Source organism: Melanostigma gelatinosum (genome assembly GCF_949748355.1).
Source record: "Melanostigma gelatinosum genome assembly, chromosome: 18".
Lineage (NCBI taxonomy): Eukaryota > Metazoa > Chordata > Actinopteri > Perciformes > Zoarcidae > Melanostigma > Melanostigma gelatinosum.
In genome coordinates this window covers 103,258-124,143 of record NC_136651.1, presented here as the reverse complement: position 1 = coordinate 124,143, position 20,886 = coordinate 103,258, and the positions used below count along the sequence as shown (strand labels likewise).

Here is a 20,886-nt window from a genome sequence, read left to right as displayed (position 1 = left end):
AGACATCACATATCACATATCAGACATCAGACATCAGACATCTCTGCACATCCACATATACGTCCAATGACAGTCAAAGCAGGAAATAGTGTGTCCTTTATGTCGAGAGGAAAACCAACCGTACTGTAGTTGCCATGTGAAGTTATTATAGAAAGTCATTAAATGTAATTAAGGTTGACCATATTCATAATAATATGAGAAGCCTTTCCCAGCATGCATATAGTTCTCAAATCGAACAAACAAAACCAACAAAGTACTTGCTTGAGGTGAAACGTCGTTGCTAACTTCTGCTGAAAATGGTGACGGGATGCAAACAGCAGTCAAGAGGCTTTGTACGTTCAACTATCTTGTGTGTGTGTGTGTGTTCACTCAGCAGTCCGCTAACGTGTTGCTCTCGCTAACTATATTAGCTGTTGTAAACAATACATGTAGTCTGACATTGAACCGTGGGGCTCTTTTAGAAGATGAAGTGATCGTGTAAACAAAGTTAAAGAGCTGAATTAGCAACTGTCCACTAGCCGATAAGCTAATTCATGCAGCGTATAATGCTATAGGATTAAGCTATTGGTGGTAACTCACGTTAAATCTTTCAACTATCTGCAAACTTAATGGACACATTGGTATCTGCAACTAAGGACAGTTTACAGAAATTCATCAGCTCCATCTGACAGTAAACTAAATTAACAATCCATGAGTCAATTTATAGAAAATGTATTTATTTAATTGGCAACTATTTGATCACTAAATAATCGTTTTGGTAATTTTGAAATCAAAAATCTCATGCTCCTCTTTGGGATAAAACATGCCATTTGAAGTGTGAGATGTATTTTGAATTATAATGGGCATTTTTTTTATTTTTTTGTGACATTTTATAGACAAATCAATCAATAAATAAATATATAGAGAAATGAATCTGCATATTAATTGATCAAATATTTAGGAAGCCCTATCGAAGGGAAACTGAAAACATTTCATACTTGTGGGATGAATTTCATCATGGTGAAAATGGAGGAACACATTTCACCTTTTGATTCTGTCAGAGAGATATGAGTAATTTGAGCTGGAACAGTGTGAAATGAAGGCAGGGAACAATTATAAATGCTTAACCAGAGTGTTTCTGAATAGCAGGGAGGAAAACTGCTGAAATGTTGTTTTTAATGATAATAAACTGACTAAACTGAGTGCAGCCCAGCAGGAGGATGACTCATGCTGCCAGTTTCTTTCTCACAGTGCGGTTTGTGTTAGATGACATGAAATAAAATCAAACCAGAGTTATCTCGCTGCTTTCAATTTTTAACAATCCCATTTTGTGGCTCATCATCCATCTTATTAAATCTGGTGCTGATGAACATTTCTAATGCAAATGTGCATCAGTTTCTATTTAGTAACATATCGGATTCAGAGTTTTTTTTACTATAGCTGTAAAGACTGTTGTAAAATAACAAACATGTTTGAAAGGTACGCTGGGCAGTTTTTGACCACTAGTAGTGCTGCGGAGATCGGATTGACTCTACAGTCCATCTCAGTAGAAATTTGGAGCAATGCTGTTGTATTTGTATCATACGCATCATGAAGACCGGGACAAACCGAAGAATATCTTGTCTTCATATTGGTTGTGTACAACTTCTGATGCTTTTTGATTTACCTGCAACTCCAGTTCTGACACTCTGGAAAATCCCATGTTTACTTTGTTTAAGTTTCTTATCAGTACCTTGATTTCACTACTGCAGTTCTTCAAAAAGAGAAGTCTGGGTAGCAGATTCATTTTCACCGGCTCAGTTCTACCAAATAACGAGAGAGGAAGGATTTCCCAACGTGTCATGTCATTTTTAATTTGTTTGATTAACTTATTGTAGTTAGCATCAAACAGCTGTGTGGAGTTAGGTGTAAGATTCATTCCCAAATATCTAAATCCTTGTTTAGACCAGCGAAAGGAAACATCCTCATTCAACTGTGTGGGCCAGATCCCAGACATCATCATCGCCCCTCATTTGTTTTCATTCATTTCATACCCTGATACTGAACCGTAATGTGCAGGCACTGCATACATGCATGAATGGAGAGAAGTGGGTCCTTCATCTGCAAACAGAGCTATTTTATGGGCTGTTCCACCTTCATCCACTATTCCTTGAATTTGTATATCTTGGCGTATAGCTTCTGCTCGAGGTTCAATACTAAGCACAGCGAGGATGGGTGACAGTGACTCCCCCTGTCTCACGCCCCTTTCCACCTTGAAAGATTCAGAACAGTGACCATTAACTCTGACTTTTGATCTTGGGTCTCTAGAGCAATTTGATCCAGGTAACAAATTCTTCTCCAAAGCCCATTTCTATCAATGTTTGTTCCAGGAATAACCAGTCAACTCTGTCAAAGGCTTTTTCAGCATCTAAGCCGAGAAGCATTGAGGGTTGTCCGTCTCTTGACGCTATTGATTGTAAGTTTAGGGCTCTTCTTATGTTGTTTGTTCCTTGATGGCCTAGGATGAATCCTGTTTGGTCTGGTTTTATTAATTCTTTAACGTATTTTTGGATTCTGGTAGCCAGGATGGAGGTCAAGATTTTATAGTCTACGCATAAGAGGTTTATTGGACGATAGCTATCGCATTGTAAGGGATCTTTTCGTTCTTTATGTAGGACCGTAATGATGGCTTCGGACCATGATTTCGCTGGGTCTCCCGATTTGAATACAGAGTTATATACTCTGCACAGTATAGGAGTCAGGTCATTCACAAAGGCTTTGTAATATTCTCCAGCAAACCTGTCTGTTCCTGGCGATTTGTTGTTTTTTAACAAGCAATGGTTTCTCTAATTTCATGTTGTGTGATGGGATCTACTAATTTGGTTGCTTCATCGCTTGACATTTTGGTCATTTTGAGGGGTTTCAAAAACTCCTTTGTTTTCTCTTTTTTGGATTCTTGTTCTTGACTCTTATATAATTGTTTGTAATATTTTCCAAAAGCATCTGATATTTCCTTTGTTATATTATTTTTAACTTCCATAAATATTATTTATGTCATTGTTTGTACAGCTTGTTTTTGTGAGGAGGGGTTTTTTGTTTTCTCGTTGTTTGTGATAGGAACTATTATTGCGTCCTGTGTTGTGCTGGGACATGTTTGGTCGTGGCACAGCGACAGCAGTAGGACCCGTGAAGCGGCAAAAGTCACTCAAAGTATTAAAGTTAAAGGTAAGTTCAAGTTTAAGTTCAATTTCAAGTGTCAAGGTGTACGTTAAAGTGATCATCTTTGATCGTGTGGACTCATTTCCCTCTCGCTTTTGTACAACCAGCGAGGTACGTTGTTATTGTCAAATTGTCATCGTGCATTTTTGCGTGCACACTGTTTTTTGTGTAATGTTAATTTGTATGTCGAAATGTATTTATACAGTTTGAGGGTGGATTGAGGACGGTGGTGTTGAAGGAGGAATAAATCCATCAGTAACGAGAACTAAAGGTGTCGTGTATTTCCTGGAGGGAGTGATATTATCAATGTTACGGACAGTTAAATAAGTCAACTTTTGGTTTCACACAGCAGTCAGCACCATGAATGTCTGAACTAAATGTGAAGGAAGTCAATCCAATAGTTATGAAGATATTTCAGTCTGCACCAAAGTGGTCTGACGAACATTTCTTAAACATCGACAGTATCATTGTCACTCTGCCATTCGTGGACAAATACTTTAAGGATTATCTTTCAATACAATTAATCGTGTTCAATAATATCAAGTTCATTCAAAAGAACCTTGTAAACATGGTGGTTCCATGTTTTGATCAAATGCAAAAACATTATCATAAATGTAAAAGGGGGGGGGGCTCGTGGTAGAACCCATTTTCATTCACATATCTAGAGGTGAGAGGTCAAGGGACTAACTTTGGGTTGTTATTTAGCCTCTTAGCATGATATGTTGGTATCAATGGATTCTTCAGGTTTATTATTCAATTTGATAGCAGCTCTAAAACTGATCCTGCTAGCCTCTAATTAAGATTTAATTATTTATGATTTAATCTTGACGTTGTTTATTTGTCGGACCAACAACCCAAAACTCAGTCACTTCATGTTGATTAACTAAAACAGAGAGAATCAGCAAAAAGCTCACAGAAAGTTGTGCTTGAAAATGAACTTGTTAACAATTCATTTTATTTTGATTGACAAATCTATTGGTTTGTTTCAGTACCATGAGTTATTCTGAAATCTTTTGATAAGCGCCTCTGACGCTTATTGCTTACTGAACAAAGCAGCGATTTATGTTTTAAAGTTGAATTTAAAGGAACAAAAAACGGCAACCAACCAACTGACTAAATGGGTGCACAAATAAAAACATCCTGGTTCACTGCAACACAACAGCTGATAAATAATACCAGTCACAACCAGTTCAACAACAATTAACCAATTAAATCCTCTACACTCAACGCTGTTTCTGATGGAAACGCCTGCTGCTCTAACGAGCTTTGATCAACCAGCCGCGGTGTATCTGTCTCGGTACTCTCTGTAACATCTGTAACATCGGTCTCAAACAGAATCCGTCTCCTGAGACTCGGTTTGGAAAAAGAGGAAAAAGACTGAAGAAAACAAAACCCGCTGCGGTTCAGAGGAAGAAGAGAAGAGAGAAACACTCACCTGCTGTCGGTTCTGTCTGTTCTGTTTGCATCCAGAGATGAAGTCCAGTGACGGTGTTCACCATTCTGCACCGAGAGGCGTGTGCTTGTGTGTGTGTGTGAGAGAGAGAGAGAGAGAGAGAGAGAGAGAGAGAGAGAGAGAGAGAGAGAGAGAGAGAGAGAGAGAGAGAGAGAGAGAGAGAGAGAGAGAGAGAGAGATACATACATGTACAGATGGCTGGAAATACAATATTGTCATCAAAAATAAAGATCTGCCTTCACAGGACGTTAGGTTTAGGTAACCTTAACCCTAAGAAAAGGGCATAGTTGAAGTTGACATCACGTGATAGTTGTGAGTAGATCAGTGGTTTCTATGTTTATGGGTCCTGAACTGTGGTCTCCAGCTCGATAGTCCTGTTTGCAGTAATGTGTTTGTGGGAAGCTCTGCTGGGAGCTGTGGGCGAGGTTTAGCTGTGTGACGTGACACAGAGAGGAGACTAAAGAGGTTAGAGAGACGCTGCAGTAGCATCAGTTCTATCACAACTGGAGAGTATTTCCTCTTTTAAAGAACAGCAAAAAAAGACAATAGAGGCTTTTCTCTATAAAAAAGATGACATGTGGTTCATCCAATCACCTGCCAAGTGTCTGTCCTTCCAATGACATCTTCTCAGATGTCTCTGTGGAGGGTAGCCTTCTACTTCTACGCCACTATATCTCAGTGGGAAGATTGTTTTCACTTCCTCTACCAGTGTCCCACCAGGCAACCGTGGCTCACTGGGTTAAGAGGGTTGTCTGGTAACCACAGGGTCAATGGTTCAATCCTTGACTGGGACGTGTCACGTGTCGAAGTGTCCCTGTGCAAGACACTGAACCCCTAACGGCTCCCCGGGCACCTATCATTGGCAGCCCACTGCTCCCTATATACAGGGATGGGTCAACTGCAGAAGTCAATATGACAATAAAATCCTAACTTTAGATGAAGGGAAGGTGGTTCTCATTTCATGTTCTGTCCCACCTTCACAATTGATCCAGCACCAGTACATGGAGCATATAGGCCTGATCCAGGACCAGCACATGAAGCACATAGGCCTGATCCAGGACCAGCACATGAAGCACATAGGCCTGATCCAGGACCAGCACATGAAGCACATAGGCCTGATCCAGGACCAGTACATGGAGCATATAGGCCTGATCCAGGACCAGCACATGAAGCACATAGGCCTGATCCAGGAACAGAAGACAGAGAAGAATCAGACAAGAAGCTCAGTTATTTTCTTCTTTTTCTGTCTCCGAACAGGAAGCTCTGCTCTCGTTCCTCGTTTCCTTGGTTACCTGTGATGGCACACACACACTCACACACACATACACACACTCACACACACACGCTCACACACTCACTATATCTGGTTCAGTTTATTCCTCTCATGTATCAGAATGCATTCAGGTCACAGAGGTAAACATCAGTTTCTCTGAAACAGAATATGTTTAAAAACACAGAGATGTTCTCATCATATTTACAGAAGATTCTACGAATCATCTGGATAGAAAACAAGTGTTTGTTCAATAAATTAAACCACTAGATCTGTCTGCTGTCCTGGCTCCACAATGTAGGAACGAGTATTTACATCAAGACAGAAGAAATGTTACACATCACATCAGACAATAGACTGTAAATAAGACGACGTCACAGAGACGTCACCCTTTGGTTTGTGGACAGACGTTCTGAAGCCACATAGCTACAGAGACCTGTCAATCACCGTGTAGCCCCGCCCTAAAGCATCCCCTGCTTTATGATATATTAGAGACCTGTCAATCACTATAGCCCCGCCCTAAAGCATCCCCTGCTTTATGGTCTGTGTGACTCTAAATGGACCATAATGTACTAAATGAACATCATGCTGTATTGAAGAAGACTTGAAACTAGAGATTGAGACATAAACTCATGTTTACAATGTTTACTGAGGTAATAAATCAAGAGAGAAGTAGAGTCATTTTCTATAGACTTCTATACAACCAGAGGAGTCGCCCCCTGGTGGACACTAGAGAGAATGCAGCTTTAACACGTGACTTCACTTAAAGAACCAGAGGTTGATGACTGATAACAATCTGTAAAATGTACAATTACGAACCACTAAGACCAGCATATTCCTCACTGAGTCCAGTCTGTCTCTCGTTTGGTGTCTGATTCCTTCTCAAAGTGAACTCAGGTTCCATGTGGACCTGGTCTCCTCTCAGATAACGGACCATAAAGGAGGACTGCATGAAGAAAGACAGCAGAGAGTAAACTCTTATCGTCTCAGATGAACAGGATGTCATCCCATATGACATATGTACAAAGTTCCATGAGTTTTCTAGTATCCTAAGTCACAGAAAAATCTGCTTGCTTTTTGATGGCGAACAAAGCATTGCCACGGCAACAGAGTTATCCAAAAACTCACAATATTCATGATGAACTAGTATCAATGTGTTAAGGCTTTCTTTCTAAAATGTGAGGTTGATCTGGTGAAATGGCTAGGAGGAGTACATCAAAGTGTAAAACTTCATTTCCCTTTGCCAGTAGGTGGTGCTATGACTAGGTCAAAATTGAGGCATGTGAATGTTTTCAGGCCTGGACTTGCATCCTGCATAAACATTTTTGGGCAGATTTGACAATGTACCTTTGGAGTTACAACAACTTCAATTTTCATGAAAAAATGCACAAAATGGACGCCACGCCACGCCATGGTTGTTGCATGAAAACTCGTGATTTTGATCGTTTTCATTATAAAAGTCTTAAGATCGTGCTGACCAAGTTTGAAGCCGATGGCATAAATACTGTAGGAGGAGTTTGTGAAAATACAAAGCCTGAAAACGGGAAAAATGGCCAAACAGAGCTAACTACTGTGTGGCGGAAGTAAATGAAAATGTGAGGGTACGTTACAGGCTGCAATGTGGACATTTCTCTCAAATTTTGTGATGATAAGCACAATAGTTTCAAAGTTAGGTTGATTGATGTACAGAGCCACGCCCCTTATACGTTCAGTTGTCCATATCTTCTTAAGTTGTCAACATGTTTTTAGGGGGCTTCACTCCGTCACCGTCGGTCCCTCCTGTCTCACACACACACACGCGATCGTCTCGTTACAGGATCAAACGTGACAATATCAAAATACATATTGTCGTGTTTTTAAATGAACATATAAGCACGAGAGAACAAACTGCTCTTAACTGCCACTCTTTATTAGCATAACTTCCACGTGCACGTGACTGCCACGGTACAGACTCCCTCCAGGTTCCATGCTTCACCTACATTCCTCTGGGTCCTAAGTCCCTCCATGTACAGCTTCTTATCACCCTCTATGTACCAACGTTTATAACATTTATAACAAATACCACAGATAATACGGTAATCAGCGTTGCATATGTGTCTGACCAAAATACCAAAAAAGCAAAAAAGAAATGATTCATTTAAAAAAAAAAATTTAAGTTTTTAAAAGTTGTTTTGTTTGTAATATGTATAATAAGCATATTTAGTTAGCGCTACTGAGAATTTAACAAACATAAGAAAAAGGAAAAAAACATGACGTAGATAGGTTTTCAGTTTTCTAGAAGAATATCTCTTACACACATGAAGATAAAGTTGTGAACACGGCTGAATAGCTATGATCAGAATCATTATTACTGTGTTATAACTGCTACTGTGTAAAAGCAGCACTGCTGTTAACAAGCACCTTATTTTTTGTGTTTGCAAACCAAATGTTATTGCACTTTTGTTCATATAGCAGTCATTTTCAAGTAAAAGTGCGCAAAACACTACTTTTGAATTCATTATTGAACTTTGCGCATAACAATGCGATTAATGGCGATTAATCGCAGAAAAATCATGCGCTTAATCACGATTAAAATTGTAATCGTTGCCCAGCACTAATAAATACTGTATATATAAATACTGTATATTATCATGTGTCCTCTGATCCACACTCCGGACCAGAAGGGGGCGGTAATGCGCCACTAAAATATATGTCAACCGCTGTAAACTAGAAGAAGAAGAAAGAGGAGGAGAACAAGGAGTAGAAGAAGAAGAAGAAGAAAGAGGAGGAGAAAAAGGAGTAGAAGAAGAAAGAGGTTCTACCCTCAGCAGCAGCACCACCACATAGTCCAGACTGACAGCAGGTCTTCTTACATGATTAAAACTAGAAACTTTAATATCCGTCATGGAGTCTTATGACATTCTAGCTAATCAGCCCGTTGTGATCGATAATGTAAGTATGGTTACGTCACCTATCCACACCCTAACCAAGGCCGCTGTTAGCTGGGCTCATGTTATTGTGTGAGAGATGGTGATCATCATCACATGAGTAACGCTTACTGGTCACTGACAGTGATCTACGATAGTGAAGCGTTGTTAGCATGATGCTAAAGTTAGCTACAGTTATTGTAGCTCCGCGTGATTTATCCAACCCCAGAGGAAGCGCTAGCTAAAGCTGCAGCTATCTTCAGGGGCTTGCTAAGATCTGTAGCTGTATCATTACACATCTTCGTATTGCTAAATAGCTAGCTTAGCAGGGTGCGCTGTCAGTGATGATGTGAGTGTCTTCCGTTTGCTCTACATGCTACACACGATCTGCGTCTTTATATGGAGCACAACCGGTAGGATGTTAGCATCGCACAACCGGTAGGATGTTAGCATCGCACAACCGGTAGAATGTTAGCATCGCACAACCGGTAGGATGTTAGCATCGCACAACCGGTAGGATGTTAGCATCGCACAATGATCTTTTGCTACCAGTGTTGGATGAAGCGTTGTATTGTGATCCTTTACTCTAGTAAAAGTACTAATATCACAGTGTGTGAAAGTACTTCTACAAGTGAGTGATTAAAAACGTTACTCAGTATTCTGAGCAAAGTTAAATGTCTTGATTGTGGGTTCACATGTCTGTGTGTTACCATCATATCTGTGTATTGTGTTACATTTTACTGCTCTAGATGTCTCTGTCCTGTGAGAATCTCATATCTCTACGAAGAACAAACTGTTCTCAGCTTTGTGACGATGCTTCTTCCTGCTGATCAAAGAGGCTTTTTAAAAACTTTATTTAGCTGATGGATGATTTTCTCAACACATAAACCTTCACGCACATGTGGAGATACGTGGTTTTCACTGGACAGGTCTGTCTGTTGGTTAGAGCGCCTCACATCTTTCTTTATGTTTGCTTCATGCTGACAGACTTTAACAAGAAACTAATGAACACAAGATTTAAATTGGTGCTTTTACATAATTCATTGTGGAGCAACTCAGGTTTACAGATCGATTAAATGAACAGAATCGTATGAGTGAGAGTTGACAGCCTTAATGATGTTAAATGTTATGGATGGAATCATGAGAGGAAACACAACTGATGATTTAGTTTATTTCTTTAGTGTCTCATTAGTCATGAGGTCTGCTGGTGGCTTCAGGCTGAGTCTCATGACTTTATGATTCTTGTGATTAAAACAAAGCTCTTCAATCATAACTCTGTGATGTCACCTCTTCTTCTTCAGGGGTCAGGGGTCATCAAAGCTGGTTTTGCAGGAGACCAGATCCCTAAATACTGCTTCCCTAACTAGTAAGTGTTTGACCTCAGATAATGTTATCAACTCATCTTAATGTCTCAGTTAACATTTGTAGTTTATTTAGTTTGACCAACAGTCTAAATTGTGAAGTTTAAATTAAATATTTAAACAGAGAAGATGACGATACTGTCATTTAAAGGAGCCGTCTCAACAGATGTGTTTCTGTCACTAGACTCAACGTTCACTGTTGTCTCATATTCTAGTGTTGGACGTCCAAAGCATGTTCGTGTGATGGCAGGAGCTCTGGAGGGAGACCTCTTCATCGGGCCCAAAGCAGAGGTAACATCATCATCATCATCATCAGTCTGTGGATCTGGAGGAATATTATCTAAAGAACTCAGAATCACTCGGGAGAAATAATGCCTTCAGGACAAGTTCCCAGAGGACTGAACAATGTGCACTTTATTCAGACGTACTTTGATATGTTTATGTTACTCTTTATAGTTGTACTCACTAACTTTACTAAAGCATACTTGATACTTGGAGAGCTGGTCCAGATGTTCGGTCGTGAACCTCTGAATTCTGTAACTTGGCGCGCTGCGAATACGTGACAAATAGTTCACTGATAAAAACACTTAACATGTCATGTGATTTTACAAAGAACGAGAAATAGATCATAAACGTCTCCGTTCATCGTCGGAGCTCGAGATCCGTCTGTGGAGACTTTACCCTATGAGGCCCAGCGAGTAGAAACAAAGCTTTAAAGGGAGCTCAGCTTCATGATAGATGTCTGTTGTGTTGTTTGGACCTCGATGGTGTCGGTTGACTTGAACGAACTAACGTCGTCTCTCTCTCACCTTCAGGAGCACCGGGGCTTGCTGTCGGTCCGGTATCCGATGGAACACGGCATCGTGAAGGACTGGAACGACATGGAGAGGATCTGGCAGTATGTTTATTCCAAAGAGCAGCTGCAGACTTTCTCTGAGGAGGTGAGGCCCCGCCCCCTTTCTGCTATTTAATATTTAGGTGACGAGTTCTACAGATCTCAATGATTCTCTAACATCTTTCCCAGCATCCTGTGCTGTTGACTGAAGCTCCTCTCAACCCCAGCAACAACCGGGAGAAGGCTGCAGAGGTTTTCTTTGAGACCTTCAATGTTCCTGCTCTCTTCATCTCCATGCAGGCCGTCCTCAGTTTGTGAGTTCCTCTTCCTCTCTGTGTTGTTAGATGATGAAGATGATGATAATAGTTACAGGCATACTGAGTGTGTAGTGTGTGTTTCCTGCAGGTACGCCACAGGTCGTACCACCGGTGTGGTGTTGGATTCTGGGGACGGAGTGACTCACGTGGTTCCGATCTACGAGGGCTTTGCGATCCCTCACTCCATCATGCGTGTGGACATCGCCGGCAGAGACGTGTCTCGGTATCTCCGTCTACTGCTGCGTAAAGAAGGATACAATTTCAACACGTCTGCAGAGTTCGAGGTGGTTCGCACCGTCAAAGAGGTGAAGAACGTCTTGAGTTATGATGTGAAATATGATTCTTTATTGATTTCTGTATAATCAATATGTTTCCGTCTCCTCAGAGAGCTTGTTATCTGTCTCTCAATCCGCAAAAGGACGAGACTCTAGAAACGGAGAAGGCTCAGTACGTCCTGCCTGATGGAAGCACTTTAAAAGTGAGTTTCTATATTTGCATGTAGACCTCGTCCTCATCAAACCATCACTAACTCAGAACCACGACCACCTTCTCAGATCGGTCCGGCCCGATTCCGAGCTCCGGAACTTCTGTTCAGACCCGACCTGATTGGAGACGAGAGCTTAGGGATCCATGAGGTTCTGGCCTACGCCATCCAGAAGTCTGACATGGACCTCCGGCGCACTCTGTTCAACACCATCGTGTTGTGTGGAGGGTCCACCTTAATCAAAGGTGAGGAGACGTCCACACACGCACGCGCGCACACACTAACGCACGCGCGCACACACTAACGCACGCGCGCACACACTAACGCACGCGCGCACACACTAACGCACGCGCGCACACACTAACGCACGCGCGCACACACTAACGCGCACGCGCGCACACACTAACGCACGCGCGCACACACACACACTAACGCACGCGCGCACACACTAACGCACGCGCGCACACACACACACTAACTCGCGCGCGCACACACGAACGCACGCGCGCACACACACACTAACGCACACACACACACACTAACGCACACACACACACACTAACGCGCGCACACACTAACGCGCGCACACACACACTAACGCGCGCACACACTAACGCACGCGCGCACACACACTAACGCGCACACACTAACGCACGCGCGCACACACACACTAACGCACGCGCGCACACACACACTAACGCGCACACACTAACGCACGCGCGCACACACACACTAACGCGCACACACACTAACGCGCACACACACTAACGCGCACACACACTAACACACACACACTAACGCGCACACACACTAACGCGCACACACACTAACACACACACACTAACGCACGCGCGCACACACACACTAACGCGCACACACACTAACGCGCACACACACTAACGCGCACACACACTAACGCACGCGCGCACACACACTAACGCGCGCACACACTAACGCACGCGCTCACACACTCACACACTCACACACTCACACACACACACTGACACACACACACACACCAGCTGCAGTTACTGAACAAGTCCGTTTCTTTTAGGCTTTGGAGAACGACTACTAACTGAAGTCAAGAAGCTGGCTCCCAAAGACGTGAAGATTAAGGTGGGTCCAGGTTCAGGTCTTGTGTTGGTTAGTCCAGGTTCAGGTCTTCTGTTGGTTAGTCCAGGTTCAGGTCTTCTGTTGGTTAGTCCAGGTTCAGGTCTTGTGTTGGTTAGTTCAGGTCTTGTGTTGGTTAGTCCAGGTTCAGGTCTTGTGTTGGTTAGTCCAGGTTCAGGTCTTCTGTTGGTTAGTCCAGGTTCAGGTCTTCTGTTGGTTAGTCCAGGTTCAGGTCTTGTGTTGGTTAGTCCAGGTTCAGGTCTTGTGTTGGTTAGTCCAGGTTCAGGTCTTCTGTTGGTTAGTCCAGGTTCAGGTCTTGTGTTGGTTAGTCCAGGTTCAGGTCTTGTGTTGGTTAGTTCAGGTCTTGTGTTGGTTAGTTCAGGTCTTGTGTTGGTTAGTCCAGGTTCAGGTCTTGTGTTGGTTAGTCCAGGTTCAGGTCTTCTGTTGGTTAGTCCAGGTTCAGGTCTTGTGTTGGTTAGTCCAGGTTCAGGTCTTGTGTTGGTTAGTCCAGGTTCAGGTCTTGTGTTGGTTAGTCCAGGTTCAGGTCTTGTGTTGGTTAGTCCAGGTTCAGGTCTTCTGTTGGTTAGTCCAGGTTCAGGTCTTCTGTTGGTTAGTCCAGGTTCAGGTCTTGTGTTGGTTAGTCCAGGTTCAGGTCTTCTGTTGGTTAGTCCAGGTTCAGGTCTTCTGTTGGTTAGTCCAGGTTCAGGTCTTGTGTTGGTTAGTCCAGGTTCAGGTCTTGTGTTGGTTAGTCCAGGTTCAGGTCTTCTGTTGGTTAGTCCAGGTTCAGGTCTTCTGTTGGTTAGTCCAGGTTCAGGTCTTCTGTTGGTTAGTCCAGGTTCAGGTCTTATGTTGGTTAGTCCAGGTTCAGGTCTTGTGTTGGTTAGTCCAGGTTCAGGTCTTGTGTTGGTTAGTCCAGGTTCAGGTCTTCTGTTGGTTAGTCCAGGTTCAGGTCTTCTGTTGGTTAGTCCAGGTTCAGGTCGTCTCCTCTCTCTGAAGTTCCCTTCTGAGTGGATGTTAATGCCTCTGTTTATTTACAGTTCAATAAGTATTATTTAAATAATTCGTTACTGACTTTTAACACTTAATTGTGTTACTGATGTCATTTTGATGCATGTAACAGTTGGATGAGACTCTTTTCAGCTTGTAAACAACAACTTCTCAAAGTGTCTGTCCTCACTTCTAAATGTGAGTTAGAGGTTAAATGTTAAATGTGTATTCAGCTCGTTTTCTTTGTTAAATAGGTTAGGGTATGTTAAATATGTGTAATAATGGTTCCAATGACGACATTACAAATGTGCAGCGGATGCAGTTAAAAGTCAGTACGTCTTAACTTAATTGTTGTTTTGTTGTTCTACCAGATTTCTGCTCCTCAAGAGAGGCTCTACTCCACGTGGATCGGGTAAGAATTCACAGACGTTTACGACGTACTGTTGAGATATTACAAGAAAAATTAGCATTTTCTGAGATTCAAGTCACAAAACAGTTTAAGGAACCACTTTGCAAGGTTTGATCAGTTTTTATTTATTTTCATAAAAGAACTTGAAAGAGAACGTGTGGCTGTATCAGAACCTTTCTTATAGTCTTTATGATTTATCTTATGACCGGTTGCTACAATTCATACCGATGTAGCAGTTTATGACGTGATACAGGAAGGAGACCATCAGGACCATGACCTCGCTCAGAGGTCATGGTCCCGAAGGAGACGCCTTATGATGAGGTTCAGCCGACCTTTCAAAGTGAAGCGATGTTCTTTGTAGAAACATGACATTTGATAGAAGTGTATAATTTGAGCGTCTGTGCTCAACAGCGGCTCTATTCTGGCCTCGTTGGACACCTTTAAGAAGATGTGGGTGTCAAAGCGAGAATACGAAGAAGACCGAGCACGAGCGATCCACAGGAAGACCTTCTAGAAGGATGCGCCTCAGGACTGCCCTCAGATCTCATCATACTGTCGACTCTCAGACACTCGTCATCTCTGGGATCATCCTTTATCAACCGCTAATCCCCCCCCCACCCAGAGAAACACACATTTATGTGTGCTAGTCTTTCCTCCTGATGATCCTCCTGATGTTCCTGCTGAAGTGTCTCATTCACTACAGAAGGTCTCGCACACTGTGGACTTCCTCTTCTGTCTTTAGTCCACTTTGAAGTATTTAAGCTCTGCAAGGCCTCAACATGTCAATAAACTTCAATGTTGCCTTTTTGTTTTTTTGCTACTGTTGAAATTTCCATTCCAGACCGAAGACTTTTTATTTGATGTGTATTTAGAACCAAGGTTTGAAGTACTATAGATGTACTAGTACTATAGACATCTATATAGTACTAGTGAAACAAAAAGAGAACCACTGTGTTATAGATTTGACGTTAAAGTTAAAGGTTCATTCATCAAATGTTTTACAGAAACATGACTTCACAAAATGTTCAGTCAGCTTTTCGGATTAAAATGAAGAGTAGAAAATAAAATCCTTGATTTAAGTTTTTTATTTATCACTAAGTTTCACTTCAGGAGGAATCTGCTGTTTCTCATTCTGCTGTTGTCTTATTCTCTTGTCATATTTGACTCAGCAGCTCAACACTCATAAAATAAAACATGTTAAATTGAGATCAAACTAAGAAGTAAAGCTCCCTGTTTACCTGCAGAAGGTGTCAGTTATTCTGAAGTCTGAATAAAGTTAATTATATTAAGAAATGCTTGATTTTCTTCTTTTAAATGTTTAGTTTTTTAGATGATGTCATGAACCTCTTTTCTTTCTGAGGTTTTATTTAGATGCATGTTAGTTAATGTAAAGTTAAAGAAGAAACACAGAGCCACCCCCCCCCCCCCCCCCGTGTACTGGTAGAGTCTGGATCTATGATTTACTGAATCTCAGTGACAGTATCGTGTCCACACTTGTGTGCACACTACTGTGCGTCCTCTGCTTTAAGGACATGAGACAAAGGTAGTCAGGTGTCCTCAGCCTTTTGTAAAGAGGAAAGCTTTTCATAAACAACCGTTGGATAACAGACTAAACATGTACAACACTGTTTAATTTTTATTATATTTCAATATAATAAATAAGTTAATGTCTGCTGCTCGGATGTCTCCTCATTGAATCATCAGCTATTCAAACATCTTTCTGCACATTAACCACCATGATATATATAATATTATATATAATAGACCCAGATTGTGTGTAGATCAATAGATCAATATAGATCCAGAATATATCGATCATTAGATCGATATAAACCCATAAAGTGTAGATTGATATAGATCCAGAATGTATAGATCAATAGATCGATATAGACCCAGAATGTGTAGAATAGATCGATATAGACCTAGAATATATAGATCAATATAGGCCTAGAATGTGTAGATTGATATAGATCCAGAGTGTGGAGATCAATAGATCGATGTAGATCCAGAATGTATAGATCCAGAATATATAGATGAATAGATCGACAGAGACCTAGAATATATAGATCGATATAGACCTAGTATGTGTAGATCAATAGATCGATATAGATCCAGAATATATCGATCAATAGATAGATTTGACTAAACTAAACTTCTCTGATCTGTTGTTGTGACTGAAGGACTTCATTTCATCTTGACGGCTGTTTGAATAAAGACTGTACACCTCCTGATGATAACTCATATCTAACATATGATATATTATATTATTATATATTTATATTATTAATATATAATAATATTAATATTATTATTCATTAATTAATTATTAATATTATTAATATATAATAATATTAATATTCGGGTTTTAATTAACGCATCAACACCTTTTCATGTTTCTAACCCTTCTTAGCGCTTTCATTATTATTAAGATTTTATTTGTACAGGGACAGTTCACATTAATCGACAGCACACATTAATAAAAACATGACTGTAAATGTGACAGTGTTAGCTAAAAAAGCTAATTTTCAACCGTTGTCCCTGGGCACGGTGTTAGAAGCCGCTAAAAACATTTAAACATTTAAAAACTGTTTAAAAAGACAACAACACAAAAACAAGCAAACAGAGCTGTGCAATACAATCCTGCAGACACAGGATCAAACATGACAGACAAGCAGGCAGGCAGACAGACAGATAGACAGACAGACAGACAGGCAGACAGGCAGACAGGCAGACAGGCAGACAGGCAGACAGGCAGGCTACATACGGACATGGCAGGCATGAGACTGTTAGTGCTGACACACCTGGTTGTTAATGAGCCAGGCTTTGAGGTTGTGTGTGAAGAACCTGTATGTGGTGCTCTGTCTTATGTGTGATGGGAGAGTGTTCCAGGTGACGGAAGCTGTGACAGAGTATGATAGCTGGCTGAACTTGCTTCTCCTGCCTGGGACCACTAGGTCCCCGCGAGCTGTTGCTCTGGTTAGTCTGCTATTGGTCTTTTGTGTTATGAAAGTGCTCAACGGGGGAGGTGCAAGGCCATTAAGAATTTTAAAGGTTAAGCAGCTGTTATGGAATTTGACAAGACTATCCCAACACAGAAGATGGTATTTGGGCAAGATGTTGCAAATGTGGTAGTGTCTGGGCTTGATGTCAAGTACCTTGATAGCCTGCTTATAGACGGACTGTAGGGGCTTCAGGGTTGTGTTGTGAGTGTGTGACCAGGTGGTTAGACAGTAAGTGATATGAGGGAGGATCATTGCATGAAAGTACAGTTTAGCAGCTTCAGTTGTGAGGTTGTTGCGTATGTATCTGAAATTATGTAGACTAAACTTGACTTTTGCCATTACATGCTTCACTTGTTTTTTGTATGTGAGTGTGGAGTCAAGAATGATCCCCAGATATTTGTAGTTAGGGACCACCTGAAGCTGTTCACCAGATATGTACACAGGATGCTCTGTTGTAATATTATTCACCCTCTTTGAGAAAAACATGCAGACTGTTTTTTTCACATTGAGATGTAAGCAAGAGTCTGACAGCCACTTAGTGACATGGACCATTTCTTCAGTGAGTTTGTCTGCTGCCTGTTTGATGTTGGGTGCATGTACAAAAATGACTGTGTCGTCAGCGTACATCTGTATATCCACCCGTGCACATACTGATGGCAGATCATTAATGTACATGCTGAAAAGAAGAGGACCAAGCACAGAGCCCTGTGGAACACCGACACTGTAATTGAGGATGGGGGATGAAACACCGTTGATCTGTACACACTGCGTTCTATTGTCCAGGTAGGATTTGAACCAGCATAGGGTGTCAGGAGAAAAATTAAATTTGGCCAATTTTGTAATTAATATGGAATGATTTACTGTATCGAAGGCTTTCTTTAGGTCTAGAAACACTGCTCCCACCACTCCCCCTTTATCTAGCTTGGCTTTAACCTGTTCTGTAAAGAAGCAGTTGGCTGTTGCAGTAGAATGCTGGGCTCTAAAGCCAAACTGCATGGGGTGGAGTCTGAAGGGACTGCTATTGAGGTGAGCAATTACTTGTTGTGCTACACACCTCTCGGCTACCTTAGAGAAAGCGGGGAGAATGCTTATTGGCCTGTAGTTATTTACATGGGTTCTATCACCTGCCTTAAAGATGGGTGTAATTATAGCTGGCTTCCAGACCCTAGGGAAAGCATTCTGTTCAAAAGACAGATTAACTAATTTAGTGATGGGATATAACAGTGACTCCTTCATATTCTTAAGAAACATGGTGTCTAGTCCGAATACATCTAAGGCTTTAGAGTTTCTAAGTGAATCTATCACCTTCAGCACATCAGTTTCAGAAATGGGTCTTAGGCTGAAGACTGGTTGAGTAAAGTCTGTGGAGGGGAGAATGGTGGGCCCATTGTTTGCATTCTGTGTGAGAGACTTAACGGTATCTACAAAGTAAGAATTAAAGGCGGTGGCGATCTCCTGCTGGTCACGTGTTAAGTTGCCATTTAAGTTAACCTGGATTTGATCTTCTGAGTTGTCACCAGTTTTCCCTGCCAGCAGCTTAATATTTTTCCAAATTATTTTAGGGTTGCCCTTTGCTTCAGTTAATATTTGGATAAAAAAGTTAGCTTTTGCCTTCCTGATTTCTTTTGTGACCTTGTTTCTAAGCATAACAAATCTGTGTCTATCAACAGTTAGTTTGGAACTGAGGGCTGATTTAAGTGCCCTATCCCGTTCTTTCATGATCTTCCAGATGTCACCCTTTATCCATGGCAGAGATGTTTTTTGCCCATGTTTTGGTTTTGAGACCTTCTGGAATCTACCTTTTATGGACTGGATGGTGGAGATCATGACCTGACTGTCTTCCTCAACATTAAGATTTTTCAGATTATATATCCAATTAATCTCTTTGATAGTGTTCTCAAATTCAGTGATGTTACCCCTAGGTATTCTGGGACGTTGTGGCTTTCTGTTTGTGGTAAAATTAAAACGGTGTTTAGTGAGTTTCCGGGCTATGAGTGTCAGATTGTGATCAGAGAGACCTGTCACCATGTTGAATGATTTAGTGATCCTTTCTGGTTTATTACTGAATACAAGATCAATCTGTGACTGGGTTGTGGAGGTGATCCTAGTAGGGCCTTTGATCAGCTGAGTTAAATCAAAAGCATCAACAACCTGCTTTAAGGGTTTCCTGACGGATTTGTTCTCCCAGTTGATGTTGAAATCACCCATTATTATGACCTCCTTTTCGAGATTACATCCTTTTAGCATAGATTGAATTTGCTCAAAGAAAATGCTTTTGGCAGTGGGTGGACGATAGATTCCAATAAGGGTGAGAGACATTTGGGGAGACAATATCACATTCAAACCAATACATTCAAGATCGTTTTCACATGGTAATTGAATCTGATTACATTGAATGGTATCTTTGATGTAAAACATTATTCCTCCATACCTATTTTCGGATCTATCCTTTCTAAATACATTATATCCAGATATGTTAACAGCAGCCGGGGGGGAGTTACTATGTAGCCAGGTCTCAGAGAGGCATAAATAGTGCAAATTAGAATGCTCAAGTAGATGTTTTATTTGATCACTTTTGGGGATGAGACTGCGGATATTCAGATGTCCTCCGAAAAGTCCTTTGGGTTTGGCGTGAGTGTCCCAAATTATTCTAGCATGGTTTACTGTACGGAGAAAACTGTGTTTTCTGAGTTTCAGAATCGCTGGGTTTAGACTTTTGCGCGCAGCGGGTCTTGTTGCAGCGTCGCGATCATTCAGCCTGCAGCGCGACATCGGGGCAGTGGAACAGGACTCACCCAGCCCGCCGTTACCCCCCAGCCGAGTAGAGCCGAGGTGCGCGACGTGGAAGCGACCTCCGGTGGTAGTCCCGGACAGAACGGAGAACCGATCGTCGACAACCGTGGAGTTGGACAGATGTAGTTTGTCAGTGCCACCATCTTCGTCGACCCGAATCAAGCAAGTTCCAGCGGCTACGGAGTTGGACACCCTCCGCTCGTCCCCATCCGTGGCCTGGTCCGGAACGCTGGTCTCTCTGCCGGCCCCTCGTCTGGCCCCTCCTTGGGCCTCCACGCTCGAACAGAGGTACGAAGGGGAATTAGGCACGGGATGTATTTCGAATTTTGCACCTCCCGCAGTATCCACACATACCTGGAAGTTATCGGCGTTGCGTTCCTCTGTGCGTCCCACGCTGTCACTCCCAACATTGAGATTGTTTGCTGTCGGAGAAGGTCCTGGACATTGATGTATATCTCCAGACAATAGTAGACAAATACAGATAATAAGTCCGACTGCATTGACTTGCTTTTTTGTTTTAGCGGTCCGTTTGTGAGCCTTTGCTGTCCAAGTAGGATAAATGAACATAAGCAACAGGCTCAGCTTGCCGAAGCCGAGATTCGTCTCGGATTTGTTTGTTTGGTGATATCTGAAAGTATTGAAATAACTAGCTGGGTATGTCTGACAGCTATGCGTGTCATCTACTGGTTTGGAATGTTTGTAGCCCGAAATGTTCAATAACAGAACATATAGTAAGAACGCAATCACTGCGCCGTTCACGCCCGCTGCCGCTGCCATCGTCA

General features: G+C 41.8%; 1 protein-coding gene across 1 annotated transcript; it reads left to right on the top strand.

Moving 5' to 3' along the window:
- The first annotated feature begins 8,645 nt into the window (after positions 1-8,645).
- actr1b (actin related protein 1B) lies at positions 8,646-15,985 on the top strand. Its single transcript, XM_079288962.1, has 11 exons — positions 8,646-8,831; positions 10,108-10,172; positions 10,383-10,458; positions 10,983-11,108; positions 11,192-11,316; positions 11,408-11,624; positions 11,705-11,797; positions 11,874-12,048; positions 12,858-12,919; positions 14,272-14,312; positions 14,721-15,985. The coding sequence occupies exons 1-11, from the start codon at positions 8,784-8,786 to the stop codon at positions 14,821-14,823; spliced, it is 1,131 nt and encodes a 376-aa protein (XP_079145088.1). The 5' UTR covers positions 8,646-8,783; the 3' UTR covers positions 14,824-15,985.
- The last annotated feature ends 4,901 nt before the right edge of the window (positions 15,986-20,886 follow it).